The 21,428-nt window shown below is 35.2% G+C and overlaps 1 protein-coding gene across 56 annotated transcripts in view; it reads left to right on the top strand.

Moving 5' to 3' along the window:
• Positions 1–21,428, top strand: part of arvcfb (ARVCF delta catenin family member b) — a 428,020-nt gene that overhangs the window by 364,852 nt on the left and 41,740 nt on the right. For 52 of the 56 annotated variants that reach the window (XM_087252467.1, XM_087252461.1, XM_087252465.1 and 49 more), the window contains 1 exon segment: positions 533–604. In XM_087252467.1, the coding sequence (XP_087108593.1) occupies positions 533–604 (72 nt within the window). 56 annotated transcript variants of the gene reach the window in all.

Raw genomic sequence — 21,428 nt, 5'->3', positions numbered from 1 at the left:
ATTTAATAAGCTGACAAGTGCTATAGATAAAGAGATTATTTTACTGAAAAAAATACAGTGATATTATAACCACTTGAAATATAGTGTGACTGTTTGAGTAATTTGGATAGTTTTTAAAATCTTTTTTTGTTGTTTATTTTGGAGCACATCAAGTATGTTTGGAACAATATGAGGGTGAGTAAATGATGGCCAAATGTTTATTTTGTAGATGAACTGTCCCTTCATCATGCTCTCTGTCTGTGATAGTGCTTCCGTTGCTTCACTCTAGTCGTCCTCCATGACAAATCCTCTGCATTTTTAATGGGGGTTCCCACTCTTGGGAGCTGATGTCAAGAGTCTGTGTCTGCGTATATGTGTAGTAGCTCGCTTTATATATGCCACTGTGACTGTGTATGTGTCTCTGAAACTCTGGTCTACTTGACATTTTCATAGCAGAAAAATCCATCTCTCACACAGTGACACTTACAACTGCTCTCTGTGTGTGTGCGCGCGCGAGTCGTTCTCTCACTCTGTCTTCCTCTTCTTCACTTAGGGAGGAAAAACGGAGAGCATGACAAAAACTATGACACGTTGGACCTCCCCAAGCGCACAGAGCCCACTAAAGGTACGTCTTCCTTTGACACCACCAAATTATTACATCTTTAAGCTGTCAGTCCTCTGAATAAGGGACAGGAAAGACCTGACTCTTCGCTCTTGCTCAGAGAAATCTGGTTATGAAAGGTTTTTTTGTTTTGAGGAAGTGAATTCTACGATGAAAAGTACGATATAAATAGACCTTCTTTAGCACAAACTGAATGAACAACATGCTGTTAGTTTGCTGAAGGATGTTTTGGGAATTGAAGCTCTGTTTCAAAACATAGTGAGCTGTCTATTGAGGCTATTTGTAAAGCTTAATATGAAGATTGGGGTTAAGTCTGTTCCTATGATATGTTACTTTGTCAAATTAACTGTAAAGTAAATTCTAGAATGCTTTGTGACAGGATTTATCCATCAAACATGACAAACATGCTCAAAAGTGATTGTAAACACTGTTTATTCTATTAAAAAAAAAAAGTTTCTTTGAGCTTTCTTTTCATCACCAAATCCTGAAAAATGTAACGTTTAAGAAAATATATATATATTATATATTACTTGCCGGAACATCTGTCTTTGTCTTGGTTATTTGCCCAATGCCAGTTTAGCCAATTATATTTCAGCACTCTGGGTACAGAAACTGCGTATTTGATTCATTCAGTCATGAAGGCTCTCACAGTATGCATTTGTGACCTAATGCGACCTCTGATGGACAGTAGCAGACTCCGAAATAAGACACAGATTCAGAATTCCACATGAGGTGGTTGTTAATTAGCAAATAATATAAATATTACGAACGTAAACATTAGGTGAGCAAGTTGCATTGTTACCCTGTGTCCTAACAACACACTACATGATAATATTTGCAGTCATAAGCAATTTGGCTGTTTGCACCAAACGAAACACAACCGAAATTTAAACACAGCCATTCAGAAGCACAGAATAGTGCACTTACTGCACCCCAATGAAATGGTAAGGTTTATAATCTAATTAATACATATTAAAGCTCTTTAACATTATTAAATGTATGCTGAATCACTGATATAGTATGTTGACTTGCACTGAGTCACATCTCTAAAGTTCAATTTCAAACTGTTGTTGCTATTTGTTGCTGCTTCCAGTAGTATGGCAATAAATGACACAATAAAGCACATGAGGTGTACCTGAGGTGAACATTGTCAGTTTGTCCTGTTGTTCAGCTGCAAGAAATAAAAGTCCTTTATAAAATTAAAATTTCAGGTGTTGGTTAGACCAAAAGCTCCTTTTAATATGGAAAATATTCCATCTATGACGTGCCGTTGCTTTTATTTAGAACACGACTTAAATCAGCATTTAGGCTCACTCCTGTTGGTGTCGTCAACCTGCTCTTGCATTTGTTTTGATCCTAGTTGGTACCTAGTTCAACCACTTGGTATCAAACTTACATACTGCACCTTTAAATGTGATCAGTTGAGTATGATTAAAATAGGAAGTAAACCTATTACCTTTATGAATTATGGAGAAATTGAACTATATGTGGGGTCACAGTGGTGCAGTGGGTAGCACGCTCACCTCACAGCAAGAAAGTTGCTGGTTTGAACATCAGCTGGGTCAGTTGGCGTTTCTAGAGTTTGCATGTTCTCCCTGTGTTCACGTGGGTTTCCTCCAGGTGCTCTGATTTCCCCCACAAAGTCCAAAGACATCTGGTATAGGTGCATTGGGGAAGCTAAATTGTTCATAAAGTATGTGTGTGAGCGAGTATGTATGGATTTTTCCCAGTGATGGGTTGTGGCTGGAAGGGCATTCGCTGCGTAAAAATCATATGCCCTTTAAGATGGCGGTTTATTTTGCTGTGGAAACCCTAGATTAGGGCGAGGCAGGTAGTGCTGTCGCCTCACAGCAAGAAGGTCGCTGGGTCGCAGGTTCGAACCTCGGCTCAGTTGGCGTTTCTGTGTGAAGTTTGCATGTGCTCCTTGCCTTCGCGTGGGTTTCCTCCGGGTGCTCTGGTTTCCCCCACAGTCCAAAGACATGTGGTACAGGTGAATTGGGTAGGCTAAATTGTCCGTAGTGTATGACTGTGTGTGTGTGAATGTGTGTGTGGATGTTTCCCAGAGATGGGTTGCGGCTGGAAGGGTATCCGCTGCGTAAAAACTTGCTGGATAAGTTGGCGGTTCATTCCGCTGTGGCGACCCCGGATTAATAAAGGGACTAAGCCGACAAGAAAATGAATGAATGAATGAAGGTTATTCAATTTAATAAATGAACTAATCGCTTTGGTTATTCTGCAAAATCTTTTCAGTGTGTAATATAAAAAACTATTAAACCACATAACCATTTTCAACATTGATCATTCAATAATTGATGTTAATTATAATACTTTTAACATTAATATTTTTGCAGCATCTGAATTCTTAATTTTTTTCATCTGCAAGTTTTCATTTTAGTTTTATATTTGTTTAATGACATTAATGCTCCACATGACCAGAAGGAAACTGATTAATTAAAACCACAGAATCTATCATGCAGGAATTGCTGCTGGTTTAAAAATAAACGATTGTGAAGTTTTCAGGATGATTGTTAATGCTGCATCAGTAGAGTTCTGGAGCAGAGCTTCAGTATGCATAGAGTGCAGATCCACTGGGAATGCCAGCGATCAGGTAACAGTGCTCTTCTGTCTGGGCCTTTCATCATTATGACAAACACTGCCATAATCTTCAGCTAAATAGACACTGTATATTAGTGAGACCGATATTCCTGACATCAGTTTATCTGCAGTCCATATTGAGATGGGTGATGGGTAAAACCAAATGCTTGAGAGATGCTTAGACTCCTTTAGCTTGTAATTTTCTGCAAAGGAATCATAAGGTATGAATTCTGGAGACAAATTCAAACAAGCTATGGTGCAATGCAGTGGAAAGGAAAAGTGTTGAGAGACTTGAAAAACCTTGAAAAAGAGCAGTCTTAGTGACGATGGCTGAAGATGTTTGTCTCTGTTTACGCCCCTGAAGAGTCATCAGGGAGACACTCAATACCTCTTTGCTTCTGACGGACTGATCTAGGAACATTTTACCTCAGAGTTTAACTTCGTGAGAGAGGATGGTGCTTTATGGAGGCTTGTTTTTTGTGTATTGCTGTAGATGAGCTACAAAGAGGGATGACAAATAGATCATTTTTAGTTGACCTGATTTTTTGTTTGTGTGTGTGAGACTGTGATGGAATGTTTGTGATCCTGTTAAAGAAGAGAAATACTGTTTACTGATCTCCCCCTCATGATAGGACCATCATCTGTGTATTGTTTGGTTATAAAAGAGTAAGATGAGGGAGAATGAATAAATAGGAATCATGTAAAGTCAGATCTCTATCATTTTTGCTGGAATAATTGCTGTGAAAATCTGTGGAGTTTAATGTTCTTTAGTAGAAAACGAAGGATTTGTTAAGAAATGTGTGTATATATGAAATGTAAAAATCAGAAATATTATATATTTTATCTTAAGCAGTTTCATTTATACTGTGGTTTGAAGGTTTAGTTTTTTATATTAAATTTATCAAAAGTGAAAGCAAAGAGTTATTAAAATGCGTTAAAAGCCTGATAACATTTCTCCCAAATTTCAGTTTGAGAACATCAGTGTGCGTACATCTAGAAAAATGTTAAAGACCAAGCCAAACACAATAGAAAAAAAGCCAATCCCTAATCTATTTTTTACCCCACCCCTTCTCCTTGGCCCTTGAAACAGAGTGTGAAGAGGAAGAGCTTCAAATTTTAAACCTAGAATATGGGACAGCATGAAAAAAAACAGTCCCGAAAAATCTCAGTTTCAAGGGCTATGTAGACCTTTCCCTTAGCCCTGCACCTTCAAGCTAAAGACAACTGGGACACCCCTACCCTTTTACGTAAACGTGCAAAATAAGGGGGAAGGGCTATGGGGGAAATTTGGATTGGGCCAAATAAATAAAAAAATCGGTAAGCTGCTGCTTTAGTTCTCAAAAGATTAATTTAATTGGACAACATTTTAACCCACAAGGTCCCGATGAAGACATTGTAGGTTGAAATGTTGTCCAATTAAATTTCTCTTTTGAGAGCTGAAGTTGCAGTGTGCCGATGTTTTTGACTTGTTTTTGAATATATATATATATATTGTAAATACAGAAAAATGACTATATATATATATATATGAATATATATATATATATTATGAATATATATATATATATATATATATATATATATATATATATGTATGTATGTATGTATGTATGTATGTATGTATGTATGTATGTATGTATGTATGTATGTATGTATGTATGTATGTATGTATGTATGTATGTCTGTATATATATATATATATATATATATATATATATATATATATATATATATATATATATATATATATATATATATATATATATATATAGTCATTTAGAGCTGGGTTTTTTTTCCAAAAAATGACAAGTGGTCATAATAACACAAGTTTCGGTTTATTGTGATATAAAACCTGCATTATTTCATTGAAGTTTTTACTGCTATATTTAATAAAACTTTTTTATTTTTATGCACAAATAACATATCAATAGAAATGGAACATTCTTATTTTCATAAGTCAGGATATTTTACAATCTTGCTGTTTTACTCCTTTATAATATCAAGTCAAATAAAGGCAGCATTGTTAAGAACATTAAATCAGTAATACAGTAAAATTGTTCTCTGCATTTTTGTAAGGTTTAAAGCTCTTTTGTTCATCTGAGCTCTATAGGTGTTGCAGTTGTGCGTAAATCTGCAGCGTTCTCTGTGGGCTTGTGTGTGAGCCAAAAGGGCTTGTGTGCATGTGATTGTGCTGACTATTGCAGAACTCAACAAAGCCTTGTTTGTTTTTGTGTGTGCGTCTGCTAGTGTGTATTTCAACTTTTCTCACAAAGCTTTGAGGTCAGTTGACCTTCAGCTGAAATCATGTATTGGTTTAAACTGTCAACGAATTTTGTTTTTGATTGAGTGTTTCACTGAGTAAATAATAGATGCTAGCCAGGAGCGTCAAGTTTCAGATTTGTAAAGTTGCAGGGTTGCCTAAAATTATAAGGGATTGGCTGAAAGTCATATTCTAAGAATATGGTTTTCACTAAATGCAGACATTATACAAAATGAGCATCAGGGCTGTAATGTAACTAGAAAAAAGTTCCACAAATAAGGGTTGCAAAAAATGCAGCTAAAATAAACTACTGCGGCTGCCACAGTTCAAGTTGAATGTGAAAAGCTTTTGCATGGTCGAACATTATAACCTATTACACATGATTCTATTCAGCTTAACGCAATAGTCAATAAGAGTTGCTTGATTCAGCACTTTTCATCCCTTACATATTTCATTTTTGCAGTGTACATCTAATCCCAAATGTGTATGGAGACATGCTAAAGGAGTTTCTTGAAATCTCTGAAGCCCAATGAAGTTTCTGTTGTCAGTTGTCAAACATCTCTTGTTTAAAACTGTTGTTTTAAAGTGCATTAAAAATTACATTTAATTAAACTAATACCTTGAGACCATATAAGTCCATATTTTCAAGTTTTGAGTAATAAGATGTTTTCCATTTGGATTGTGAACATATATTTTTATTTTACTTAAAGATAGACAACAAAAGCTTCTCAATTCTAAGGAGATTTCTGAGGAGGACTTTTTAGTGTCAGTATTAAAAATCAAAGGTAGTGATTTATGTTTCTCAAATGTGGAAGAACGGTATATGTCCAGTTATCGTGGAATAACAGTATAACTAAAAAGAGATAACGCTAAATATCTGATTCCTTCAGGTTAGTATTAAGCATTTCTTTCAAGTGTATTGTTATTATTATTATTATTAATTGTAAAAACAGAAAATACAGTATGAACAATATACAATACAAAGACCTTCATACAGTACAGGCTATAGCAATCAATTACAAACAATAAAGAATAAAACAACAATACATACAATACAAACATTTATCATATAGCTAAATACTGTCATTTATTTAGAAAAGCTGGCGCAGCACATCTACTTCAAACTGTTCTTGCGATACGCCATCTCATGAAATATACATTAATACAGCTTTATTATATACGGTGTCTGTGGTTTTTTTTTTTTTTTTTTGCTAGTTTAACTGTTTTGTGCTGTTTAGCGCACCTCAGCAATATCACATATACAGTTCTTCCGCTCACCTCTTTCAGTGGATTTTTCTCTGATTTTTGTTCTCCTCTTTAAATCAAAAATGTTTTCCCAACATTCCTCAAAGCCTTCCTTACTCTGTCCTTCCATTTTCTCATATCGGCTCTCCTTTTTTTGCTGAGGATTTGCCTTTTAATGTCCGAAGCGGACATGACAGCAAGTGGCATCTCCATTCTTTTTAGTGCACATAAATGTTTTTTCGTGTGATGCTATTTTAATAGCACTCTTGATCGCATTGAAATAATTCCCAAACTGTTCTGTATATAAAGTTCACAAATACAATTCATGTCACATAGTTATCTCCTTATACGGTTGTTCGTCGCACGCACTTAATTATCTTTAACTACATTTCTAACCCATTTTGATATAGACATACTGTATGGATGTTTATTTATAGGCCTTTGAAAGCTCTGGTATTTGTGCTAGAAATAAGACACGAACCTGCACGTCTAAACAAGAAAAAACAACCTTGTCTGACTCTTATTTGATAGAGAAATAATGAACAGATGAGGATTCAAGATTTTCTATTAATTTACCAATTAGGTTTGAGAGGGCAGATGAATAAGTGTGATCTGATTGACACTTGAGGATTAATATGTGATAAGAGAAGGGAAACGGATGCAATTGTGTTGCAACTATTCTTAACCTCTCTCTGTGATATATATCATTAACGTGTGTTAGAGAGGCTGCTGTGACAGTTTGGAGTATTGAAGGATTTTGGTCGCTTAGCTGAACCTGGGACACACAGCCATTGTTTATTCACCACACATTTTTATTTTTTTATTTTTTATTTTTCTGTGTTCAAGTGCCTCAAGCATTTGGTTTCAGAAAGGACTTGTTTGAAAACTACAAACCATGAAAGATATGAAAGCGTCTCGCTGCATTATTCACATCCATGGGAAAAAGAGACGGGAGAGAATTAATTAAGGATTCAGAGGGAGATGTGATTGACAATGAAGGGACATTTTCCAAAACCCCTGTGAGCTCACTGCCTCAATGCCTGCATTGAAAGATGACGTTTGGGATTCTGTACAAATAGAATTGTGAGGTAAATATAATTGTGAGGCACAAAAAAAGTGGTGCTGCATGTTATTGTGAATTTTCATGGCTATAGTCAAGTCATTTAATTAGGAAATTGATGAAATCAATGAACTGTTTGTGGAAGCTGTCCTTTGTCAAATGCTAGCTATATATATATATATATATATATATATATATATATATATATATATATATATATATATATATGGTCCCACTTTATAATAAGTGGCCTTAACTAATATGTACTTACACAGGATTTTATTAGTTTGTTACAATGTACTTATGCTTGATTTAAATACATGTATGTAATTACATCTGTAATTAACATTTGTAATTACATTTGTAAATACACTGTTGACCATCCCTTACACCTTAACCCACCCTTAAACCTACCCATCCCACCAAACCTGTTCATAACTTAACCTCTATCCCAACTTAAAAGCACCACAAGTATTCTCAAATACATTATAAACACAGTAAGTATGTTGTATTTATTTTTTATGTAGGTACATAGTAGTTAATGACTCTTAATAATAAGGTGGGACCATATATATATATATATATATATATATATATATATATATATATATATATATATATATATATATATATATATATATATATACGCGGGTACGCGGACTAAAGTGAAAGGAGGGATTTTTCAGCTTTCTGAAAATAAAAATATCTTCCTTTGTTTTTACCAGAAGAAAGAAACTAATCCAGATTTGGAACAAGCGAAGGATGAGTAAACTATGACAGAATTTTTGAGTGAACTATCCCTTTCATATTTTAGTCAGCTAGACTGATGTAAGTTAAGATGACTAGAAAAGTTCATTTGACTCAGCTGAAAAAATTAAAGTGGTAAGATTTTTTTAGAGTGTAGATTTATTGTGAATTTGACCTCTAGTGTCCTGCTTTAAAAGCTTCATTCTGGGTTTTGGAGCTGAGCTAATGAGTGCATGTTCTTCGGTGTAAACTAAAAAATGACATTTACTTTCTCAGAGGTCGCAGAAGGTGTAGTTTGAAAGCTAATGGAGAGAAGCCATCAGTACCCCTATTGTGTTTTTTAGTCCTTAATTGAAGCAATGCACTGAAGCCATTGTTGTATTTCATAAACCCTTCCTGAGAGAGATGAAGATGTAGTAATTAATTATGTCATTTTTTTTCCACCCGTCTCCTGCTTATTTTTTTTGCCTCTTGATTCCCATAACATGGTGACATCAGGTGAAGGAACTATGATGAATCGTCTCTGCTATGTATTCCAGCTTGTTTACATGTTAAATCTGATATTAAAAGTTATAGCCTATTGAGCGGTAGCTTCAGTTTATAAACAGGCAACAATGAAATGTAAGTGAAAGATTCAGAAGCAGCTCGCATGAAGCACATGATTAACAACTGATTCTAATTGAGTTTGACAACAGCATGTTGCTAAGCCAATGACTTTAATTAGCATAAATATGGCAAACAAAAATGATGCGAGTTATATTCAAATTATGATGAAGTAGGTACAAATACAGTGAGTGACAAATACAAGCATACTTATGATTCTTCATTACTTTTTTAATCTTGGTATAAAATTGTGCATCGCTGAAAACTGTATACACTATTAAAAGATATGGCTAAAACCAAGGTTATCAGAGTACACTTTTAGCATATTTGTGTGTTTTTTTCATGGCTTTGTCTGCTTGGTGGATTTTGTTTTTGCTTTAAAGACAAATTGTTAAAAATCTAAGGTATTATTCATGCGTGCTGAAAAAAAAACTGCTATTACAGTCTTTCTACTTTAAAAAAAAATCATGTTTAATTCATGCCGTTTTTGTAATTATTTGTGAAATTTACTAGCGAGCATACTTTTTTTCAAGGAAATAATGCTCCAGTTTTTTCACTATACAAACTTATTTACTGTCATGATTTACTCATCCTCCACTTGTCCCAAACCTGTTTTCTGTCTTCTGTTGAACACGCGCACACACATACAAAAAAATAGATATTTTGAAATATGCTGGAAAGCAGCAGCCATTGGCTACTATAGTATTTTTGGTTCCTACTATGAATCCCAATGGCTTCTTTTCCCCCCAACATTCTTCAGAATATCTATTTTTGTTTTCAGGAAAAGTAAAAAATTCTTAAAAGTTGAGTGCAAATAAAAGGTTTGGAAATTGTCCATCCCTTTAAACAATACCATATTTTACAATACATTGAGAGGCTAAAATGCTTCAACAATGTTTAAGTAAAAAATTAAAGTCGCCTTTATCGCAAGTAGTGCTGAAATACTGTATTTTCTTTTCTTTTCAAAATGTTAGCTACTTTAACAATACAGTTTAACTAATTTAACAACTGGGGCAATTAAATTAGGGCAGTAGCATCATGACACGACAAACAGTATGGAAAAAACACAATCCACCATGCTAGATAACTTCTTAATAATAAAAACCCAACAAAAACAACAGCAATAAGGATACATTTAACATCTGAATAGAAAGACGTGTGGGATACATTAAAACAAAACTAAATTGTATGAAATACAACCAGAAATCTCAAACAGAGTTTTAAGACATTTTAAGACAGAACAATAGTTAGACTAGTGTACATGCATACATAATCTGACTTGGTAGTGGTAATGTGTAATAAAAGATTTGTGATTGATTGATTGATTGATTGATTGATTGATTGATTGATTGATTGATTGATTGATTGCAAATCATCAGCCTCCAATTAACTTTATGTGTTTGCCTGTTGATTTTACTGTGGGAACATCATTCCCCATTCTAGCATGTTTTAATTATAAAGATTGCACATTTTTCTTTGTAGAATTATCGTCAACAAAATACAAGCGCTTGTTTGTACATTAAACAGTTCTGCCCACAGTTATACAAGGCAAACAGATAATACGCTTTCTTCGTCTGCGTCCTGAGGAGATGTGTGTGTCTGTGTGTGTATTACTTTCGTTGCATTTCTCCATAACTTATTTCATTTGCCTGATGCCTGTTGCAGCAGTAAGGAGATTTGAGCTGAGCAATACAGACGGCTCGCTTATAGCGGCTGCCGGCTGTGTTCTTGAACCCTGCTTTGAATTTAGAGAGCTTCTTAACAACAAGGACAATATTCTTAATTTGGAGGTTTTACAGCAATCTACACTTGAGAAATCCATTTGTGTTATCTATTGGGTTGGAGTCCTCTATTAGGAAAATGTCTCTGCTTTGGGATTGGGTGTTCTGTTGTCAAACCGATGCTGCCGTACTTTTCACTGATGTTTTGTTAATGAACTGGAGCTCTCTACCGACATCCCTGTTTATCAGAGCTGTACATTTCACATTGATGCCGACATGCCTCGTCTGGCTCTTGTTCTGTCAACACAGTCTTTCTCCCACATTCTGCCAGACGCCACTGTGGCTTTGAAATAAACACATTTCCTGACTGCTGCACTTGTAAAACATATTCTTTATCAGTGTTTCATTTTTTTTGTTCCTAAAAAAAAATGCCTGAGCATGCGTTAGTTATTTAAGTCCCTGTAAATTACTTGTGTTCAGCATTGCGTTTGACGTGTTGAATTTCGTAACTTTTAGTAACTAACCTAGTTTTGAGCATAAACCATTGTTTAATATTTTACTATGTTCATTTAATCATTTGATTTATTCTTAAGGTACTAACAAATATTTTTCGCTTTGAACATTATACATGATACAATATATGCATGATGTATAGTTTAAGAAAAGTTCACGGTTGCATAAATAAAATGTAAGTATGTACTGAAAAATCTCCCACCAGTGAGACCATGACCGTCAAGAAGTAAAAATAATTTTAAAAAATCCCTGTTCTCCATAAAGAGCAAACCATTTTGTTGATAAGGTGAAGTTTCACAAACTAATTTCGAGAGGAGCACGTTATATGATTGACTGCAGCTGGCCATTCATCTACAATCATTAGTTAGCTAATCAGATTAATCCAAACTCACTATAATTAGCCTAGCTAGAACAATTCCCTTACCTTCGTTTTCTGAAGAAACCCCCCATCCACCCCATCTCCTCCTTTCTCCCTTTACCACAGGGAGCTCTCGAAAACCACCTGATCTCGTACTCCCCTTGCATGATCTATGGACCAGGCGGGAGCCCTGGGCTCAACTATCTCCGAGCTCAGGGTTCTCTCCCGGGACAGCATGCCAAACCTGCTAACATTTGTCAAACAATATTTAAGTGTGAACTCTTGAATGTGCAATTTGTGTTCTCAACTTTTTTTTAAAGAGCCCCTATTTTGGGTTTTTGAAAATGACCTTCCATGTAGTGTGTAACACAGCTCTAAGTAAATGAAAACATCTAACGAATATTAAATTGTGAAAGTCATGATGATTGATTCTTCAAGAAAAGATTCAACTCGTTCTGTGTTTAGATCTTTTGCCTGCCCGTATCAACGTTGATCTGACACATCGGCAAATATGAAGTGCCGGATCCGGTATAACATGAATGCACCCTTGCCTTCAATCACTAGCAAAGCACAGGGAATGATGGGATTGCTCAAAACGTGAAGATTTCTATCACTAAAATGACCAGATATTCGGCTGTTCAGAAATAAAGGGTTTAAGTTCATTTTCACAACAATATCACAGTTTGTTCCTGTCATTTTTCTGATAATTCATCAGCTGTTTATTATTAAAGGAAGAATTAGCAAAGACTATTAATTTTGTCATTAACTAGTACAATAGTTTATATGAACAAATTCCTTCTTCCTCCAGAAGTCTTTCTTTGTCCTACACAACCTGTGAGTGTGATTGAAATTGTTGCTTCGTTTTTTGAGTTTGCAAAATGTGTATTTAATTGTGTGTTGTAACTTGTAATCCCTCCACTCGGCTTGTGATCACTTATCTATTTTAGATTAGTGCTTGTAATGTATCTCTCAAGTTAAATTGTTGTGGGGCTATTCACAAATCACATCCACAATGACTATAAAAACGTGATGCGTGCTTCTTTCTTTACCAATTTAAGTCTGTTTCTGAACTCGTGTTCCTCTGCCATTTGTCAATGCTATGGACACCATCAGCTGTTCCTCACATGTGCTGCATAGTCAATTTTATAAATAGTTCAACTATTGCCACTGTGTGGAATAATACTGAATGCGTGTCGTTGTTATTACTTGGTGTTATGATTAAGAAGAGTATATGCTGGTGTTTAACTGCATTGCTTTAATGAACTCCTGCATTGGGCTCACATCTATTCTCTGTACTCTGGCTATTTCATAACCGTGGTGGGAATTTCTTTCCATCTCACGCTGAAGCCAGTTGACCAATCACAACATACTGGGTCATTGGACCAATCACCACAGATTAGCCGCACACTATGAATGAATGAATGAACAAATCATATGGGAGTTGCTGGGATTATGTATAAATAAATGCAAATTATAAGACAATAACAGTTTTTTTTGACCTTGTACGCATATCAGCTTGTTGTTGGAGATCCCCAAAACCAAAATATGACCTTTTATAATGCATAACACAGGCTTTCTTTAAAGATAAAAAATAAATAGTTATAGAAGATAACAGGTAAATAGGCAATATATTTAGCTATTATAGTATTCTCATCCCATTGACAAATGTTTTGAGCATAAGCCTGACTTATTTTTGTCAAATACATGTGCTTAACCCTGAACTTTCATTCTAGGAAAGCCTGTTTGACCAATTTCTTTGGTTAAACTGTTCCCTAAGCACATTTTGAGTTTGTTTGTTTTAATCATAACATATGCACAAAAACCATTAAACAGAACAAAAAATGCTTTTTCTTTTGTTTTTAATCCAAATATCTTAAAAATCCTAAATAAAAAAAGCATTTTCTAGACAAGCAAAACATTGTATTGTTTTAAGAAATATGTCAAAATTAAGTGGATTATTCCTGAAAAAAGCAAAATATGTGGTAAGCAAAATAATCTTATGTCAAAAGTAAAAACAAGCTTTAGCTTACCCCACAGATTATTTTGATTACATTCCAGATTATGATTACATTCCTAAAGAAAAACTCACTTAATTCTCTCATATTATTCTTAAAACACGACTACATGTTTTGCTTGTCTAGACGATGCTTTTTGATTTAATTTTTAGATATTCAGAGTAGAATCAAGACAAAAAAAATCTAATTAAGAAAAGCATTATTGCAATGCAAGTTATGATGCCACTTAAAGAGTTTAAAAAAGTGAAAAGAGTTCTGTAACAAAAGAACACAACTTTAAATTGCTAGAAAAGTTCTTCAACATTTACTTTCTTTCAAGTGCATCTTTTTTATGAATTTCTTTCTTCTAATGAACACAAAACAAGATGTTCTGAATAACACTTTTCAGTGTATCTTCCTTTCTGTTTATCAGAAGAAAGAAACTCAAACTGGTTTGGAACAAGTGAAGGATACGTAAATGACTACACAATTTCAATTTTTAAGTAAACTATCCCTATGCATTTTAAAATTAAACCAAGAATAAGTTGCATGGAAAACCTGAGAAAAGCTTAAAAGTGCAGTTTGAATGACTCAGCAGGAATTCTAACTTGCCCCCAGTCAGAATATAATCAAGCTCCTATCCTCTTGCAGTGTCTTCATCCACCCATGTAGAATGTAGCACCCAAAAAAAATGTCACGAACAGCTCTGTGTCAGAAATCACATGTTCTTGACATAGTGGACTGTGAGTAAAAACAGAATCACGTGAAGACAGCTGCAGCTGCTCATCTTCATACTCAAAGGCTTATACTTCAGTGCTCATTAGATGGTCTTAAAGTTATAACAACCAGCCAAAGATGAAATATACATGCAGAGTGCTCCTGGCAGCTTGCCTTTCATTTTCAGAGTTTGGGCTGATGATAAAATCAGAATTTTCCAGGCTCGCGTCAGAGATGCCACCCATGGAGGTGCCAGTCTGTGAAAGGAAACTGGCAGTGCCATCCTGTCGATTGCCAATCATAATTCCACCCGCTGCTGACAATATTGATTCTATTGTAGAACAGCTCGTGATCAACAAAAGACCAGCAGCTTTTATGTGGCTTGATGCTGAGAGAAACCTAGAGAGAGTGAAGAATGAACATTAAAGCCTGTGTGAAATCAAAATTGAGAATGCTTATTTTGCTAGCACACATTGTTGTCCTTCAGGTGAACAATTAATCTGTGTCATTTAATCCACTAAATACTAAATTGTTTTGGTAATCTATAATAAGGGTCGGACAGTTTGCTTCTGCATTTGGAGTGACGGTGTTTCTCTGGTGATGTCAGTTTTACAGCTTCAGACACAATAAGATCTAACAATGGAGGTGTTAGATTTAAGGTGTCTATTAGCTAATATGCTCCAAAAAAAGTGACAAAAGTCACATTTTAAAAACATGAACCTCATATAAACCTCCAAAGCTTGCAGTTTGTCCCTTAAATCGACCTAAATGGATCAACAATTTTTTCTTAAAAACTTTTTTTTAGTTTCAAATCTTGACCAATCAAGTGCTCTCTAGCATCTGACATGCCACGCCCCCCTTCAAGGTGCTTCTCATTTGGTTTTCATTTGATGTGATTTTATCTCAATCTCTTTCGCTGGCATAGCTATGATAAAACAAAACACTATTGGTTGTTTTTTAAAGGGGAGGAGCTACTCAATGTCCCACCCTCTCTTCATTTTTCAGTTGAGATGTTGTCAAACATTAAATTAAAAATGCACATTTAAAAAGCACTTCACGGGATCTTTAATCATGCCCATCTTACTGTTATTTTGCTACTGTCTATGAGGGAATAATGCACGAAAAGAAAGCCCTGCCCCCTACTTAATATTCCTTTTTAGTTTGAAGTACATAGTACATCAACTTACTGAAACAATATTGTTAGCAACTTCCAGTTCACAATGACTTTAATACCTTTCAGAGGTATGCAAATACTTTTTATGCAAACATGAAAGTTGTGTGTGAGGCTTTTGTTTTATGCTTATAAGGAGGAAGGACAGTACAGAGGTCTCTTTGATTTTTAAAACTAAATTTAAATGTCACCTTTGGAATGAAAAAGAAATTGTGCCCTTGTTGTACCAAATGTTGTAGGCCTTGGAGCTTTGTCCAAAACCTGGATCATAATTTAGAGAGAAGTCACTTCCAACTCTGAATGTTGTGGTAATATTCAGTGCACTAAAATGACTTCATCTGATTGATTTTTTGGCAGTGTAAGTTCATCCCTCACTGCATTTGACATCCCACTTTGTGCAGATCAGTGGCTGGTGAAAGGAATACAAATGAAGTTTGATGAAGCTGTTGAAAGACTAATATGAATTTATAAATGTCAAATTTTCATATTTTTCTACTTATGACAGAGCTCCAGGCTGCAAATAATGGTTGCATTGTGCAACCTTTGTTCCTGCTATTGTGACTAAATTTAGCTAGAAATCGCACTTGTGCCACTACCAATTTAACTAATTGATAACATTGCCGATCACTTTCATATGAGAAATATTAAATGACAAATGCAGCAGAACTCCACTACTTGGAGACCATTTAAGACTATCTGGTAAACAACACACTGTAAAAAAAATGATCAGCCATGACAACATATGTTTTTTTCATGAACATGAACTAAGTTCATGTTCTAACTTAATTTTATAAGTTATGCAAGCTGTTTTAAGTCAGTTCAAAATAATATAAGTTCAATGAACTCATAAGTTTATTTTGATTTAGCTTAATTTACGGCAACCAGGATTTTTTACAGTGCAGAAACCCTGTGCAAAAATGATTCAGTTAGAAGCCATCTCAATCCACAAATCACTAACATTTACTATGGTTTTACTGTTGTGATTATAACGTAACCATGGCAGAAATGTGACCGATATCAGATAGCTTGAACTGTTGACCACAAAACCATGTCTTATGTTGCTTGAGTATATTTTTAGGAATAGTCAGAAATACATTGTATGGGTCAAAAGTAAAATTAAAAATCAAAATAATATTAATTAACGATTATCTTCCATGAAGACAATTTGCAAATTTCTTCCATGAATGTATCAAGACCTAATTTCCGATTGGTAATATTCATTGCTAAGAACTTAATTTGAAAGACTTTTTTAGTGTTTAGATTTGACTGTTTAACCCTCAGAAACCAGATTTTCAAATAGTTCTATCTCGGTCAAATATTGTTGTATTCTAACTAATCATAAATTAACTAAAAGCTACTTTATTCAGCTTTTAGTTGTTGTATGAATCCGTTTTCCCACAAATTCACCTTTATTTTGTCTCTTACCTTGTTTTGTGGTTTATTAAGTGTAGGTTACAAAATGTGTTTATATGGTGTGTGTGAATATAGAGTACCTGCTGCATTCAAAGTATAGACATCAACTTTTACAAACACAACAACACATTTAAACAATCCTTTAAAAAATATTATATCATTCATATTATTTTGCAATATATTAATAACATCACATTTCTGTTGCTGTTCATTGATTTGTTCTCCAAAGTGATTTCAAACACTTTTCATTAAGTGTCCTCCAAAGTACCCCTTTCCTCCAGCGTATGTTGGGCATTCTGTCTCCAGATTCATGGCAGTAGGTTGAGGTTCACTTAATCAAGCTCTTCCAGCAGAATGTCATGGTCACAGCCTGCATTTTTCTTGTCAACAATGGACACGCAGAGTTCATTAACATTCAAGTGATGGCTTACTGATTTAGAATTTGGCCAGTGCTGAATAAATGCTTAAAATCTTGAAGGAGCTTGTGGATAGAGCTTGATGCCAGAAGGTCAGTGATTGCTTAATGACGGATGTAATAGATGATATGCATCATTATGCATATGTTATTGTCTGTGAAAACAAGTCGGACAGACACTGTCTAATGGATACGTGATGATGAGTACTGGTACAATGTGTGTGAAAATGAGCCATTGTCCACCACAAAATCTCATCAGTGAGTCATTTGTTTGGGCTTGCTTTTTAATGTCTATTATTTAGTAAATCCCATTAATAATAGTTATGTTTATTACTATCGCTCTTCAATTATTAAAGTCGGTCTGAGTAGATGAGGGCTTGTGCATAATAATACCCAGCATCTGTACGTGATGCAGCAAACCATTCTTCACTGGCCTAATGGCTTAGGCAATAATTACAGGGCTGAATTAAACTACCGGGAGGGAATAGAGTGCGATTTGCCCTCCCATCGGGGCCTTTGTGTGCTGCTTTTCAGCCAGAAGAGGATGTTTCTGTTTCTCAGAGCGATGCTTTACACACACACACACACATACTTGAATGCAATTAGGCACAGATTACTAGGCAGCCCGTCAGTGGCGTCTACACAATGAGCTGCCAGCGTTTATTGTTTCCTGTTTTGCAAACATGCTATTTTATAAATGAACTTTTTAAAGTGAAAACTGTCATTTGCAAAATGCTGGAGCAGGAGGAGGATGACAGAGTATCTCTGAAGACTGGCCTTTATTCTTGAGATTGTAATTTGTGCCCGACACTGGCCAGGTTTTTTTATTTATATGAATAAACAAAGCCTGTCCAAAACAAAATTGTAATATTTCATTGGACCACTTTTAGATTTAAATACGGCACATATTCATTGTGGCATCGTTTTAATATGCTTCTGTGATATCACAACATTTATTCATCCAGAGTTGCATTCATTTTTCACCAACATCTTCTTGTATTGATGATGGGAGAGTTGTGCAAAACTCTCTGTGGAAAGTCTTTTTTAGCACATGCCAAAAATAGGGTTAAGGTCTGGATTATGTATTGGCCAATCCACGTATTAAAAAAATCTCACGTTCCCTTAAACATCCCTTGAATTCCTTTACTTCTTGAATTCACACAGTGTGAGGATGGAAATCACTGTAAAACATAATTGTGAGTTCTAGACAGAGATGTATAAAGTACTAGAGACCAGGCCCGGATTGGCTAATCGGGAGGACCGGGAGAATTCCCGGTGGGCCGGTCTGTTTTTTGGCCGCGAGGGCCGGTGTTCCTAGCTCCAGAATCTGTTGCTCTCAGCAATCACACTTTTTAAATTTATTTATTTACTTGACCACAGCCTTTTTATTCATTATTATACCGCAACTCTTCTCTTTTGATCTATTTTAATGATGATAAAACTCAGTTGTGTCATCATTCATAAAACAGTTGTTGTGGTCGAGCGGATAGCACGTTAGGTTAAGACGCCGCGGACCCGGGTTCGATCCTCGTTAGAGTAATTTAGTGTTTTCATTTTTATTGATAAGAGATATAATACTGTTAGGATTGTTGAACATTTGAAGTTCTAAAGCAGCTGTTTTCTCAAAAAAAAAAAAAAAAGACGTGATAGTGTCATTAGAAACTGATTTGGAAATATTTATTTATTTACTTATTTTTATAGTCAGTCGTGAACTGAGGTGGGCCGGTCTGAGGCTTGAAACTCCAGAGCTGAAAAGGTGTCCCACTCCGGCCCTGCTAGAGACCCATACTTAAGTAAAAGTACAAGTGCTCTATCAAAAATTGACTTGAGTAGAAGTAGAAGTGCTCTTTAAGCACCATACTTAAGTGGAAGTAAAAAAGTATTCAAAATTTTTTGTACTTAAGTATTGCAAGTAGTTTATTTCAAAATTTTCTACTCAAGTACTGAAAGTAAAAGTACAAGTATTGTGTAATGTAGTTATTAAAGAAAGCAGTCAAAATACACTAATTGTTTTGTTTATTTTAAATATCGTTTTTGGGGTACTTAAGCAGAACGAAAAGAAACATGGCTTATGATACTGTTTTTCTCAGTAAATAGTTTCTATGGTACAAGAGCTCACATCGTCAGGCCCTTTTACCAGAAAATGCCTTCACTGATGAGATAATTCAGCATGTTCACTCACATTAACTCATGTTAATACCACAATAAACAAGAGTTCTGTCTTCTGGAAACACTCGTGAAACTAAACTAAACAAGCAAACTAAATCCTGCTTCACTAATTCACTTGTTGTTGTGTTGAAAACGTGTATATTACTGTGTTAAATGAAAATATGAAAAATTTTATGGCTTATGGCTATGATTTAGTATTAATTTTTATTTATTTTTATTATGTTTTTAATTAAATTGGTCTTACAGTTCATATTTTCTGTAGTACATTTATTAATTCTGGTACTTTTACCATAAACTAAAATCTCAACCATTTGGTAGAGGCTGATTAAGAAATTAATCAGTTAAGAAATTAAGAGTTAAAGGGTTTTTTGTAATACAATTTTGTCCTTTAATACAGCAGTCAGATATACGAACTGTGTCCTTAATTTGACCTGCTCAAAGAAAACACTCTTCCTGGATGTACTGTATCAAACAAAACTCATGCACAGAAGACAGCACAAGCATTTACAGCTAATAAACTCATGTCAATATTATCCCGCCTGCTTTTTGAGCGATGACAGGCGGGTCTTACACGGCTATGATTGGTTATTGTCCTCAACAGAAAGGGCTTTAGAAATATAAGCGCTGTTCACCCATGGCGGGAAGAATACGCGATTATCACAGGTAATAGACACAGTGGAGAAAGCTTGCACATGAGGCACGCTTATGTCTGGATCCACAGCTTTAACAGCTAAGAAGAGAGGAAAAGTTACCTTACAAACTGGCCAGCGAATCAAATGTCCAAAGTGAGAGAGCGAGAGATAGACAGAGGTTAAGTTTTACAACATTTCTCCCAAATAGTAAACTAGCGGCTGGTATGCTGTGCCGCTTCGCCCTCGCGCCTCCGTCCTTCGCCATAGTATTGCGACATCGCGCATAGGAGATAAATGACGTCATCACGTAATAACCAGTTATGACCTATTATTACTGAACTGATATCAATCATTTTGACACCCCTAGTAACGAGTAACGATGCAGCACATAAAAAATCTATCGGAGTAAAAGTATTAAACTCATGGAAAATATGTACTTAAGTAAAAGTGGAAGTAGGAGAAAAAAATAATACTCCAGTAAAGTACAGATACTGCCTTTTAGTACTTAAGTACAGTAGTGAAGTAGTTCTACTTCGTTACTATACATCTCTGGTTCTAGACACTGTTTTTACTAGACGCTTAATTGTTTTTTTCCGACCACATTTCCTTCTTATAGATGATGGTTCCTCTCTATCCTTCCTGTTTTTAATAATGTGTTGGACAGTACTTTACCCTGTTTTAGCAGTTTCAGCAATCTCCTTTGATATCTTCTTTGCTTGATGCATGCTAATACTTGGATCTTTTCCTTGACCATAGGGTGCATCTTTCGATATGATTGTTAAAAAATTAGAAATTACACTCACTGCATTAGTTAGGGTTAAATTAATAACTTGTCACCAGCAGAAACATAATCATCCATGCATTGAATGTCTAATGGAAAGCTCTTAACTATTTGCTCAGTTAAATCCAACTGGAGACTAAACATGTACGCTCACCGGCCACTTTATTAGTTACACCTGTCCAACTGCTCATTAATGCTCATTTCTAAACAGCCAATTACATGGCAGCAACTCAATGCATTTAGACATGTAGGCACGTTCAAGATGATCTGCTGCAGTTCAGACTGACCATCAGAGTGGGGAAGAAAGGGGATTTAAGTGACTTTGAACATGGCATGGTTGTTGGTACCAAAAGGGCTGGTCTGAGTATTTCAGAAACTGCTGATGTTCTGGGATTTTCACACACAACCCTTTTTAGGGTTTACAGAATGGTTC

The sequence above is a fragment of the Danio rerio genome, chromosome 5 (assembly GCF_052040795.2).
Source record: "Danio rerio strain M-AB ecotype USA chromosome 5, GRCz13ab, whole genome shotgun sequence".
Lineage (NCBI taxonomy): Eukaryota > Metazoa > Chordata > Actinopteri > Cypriniformes > Danionidae > Danio > Danio rerio.
The sequence above is the reverse complement of the archived record's forward strand: the minus strand, read 5'-3'. Positions and strand labels throughout refer to the sequence as shown.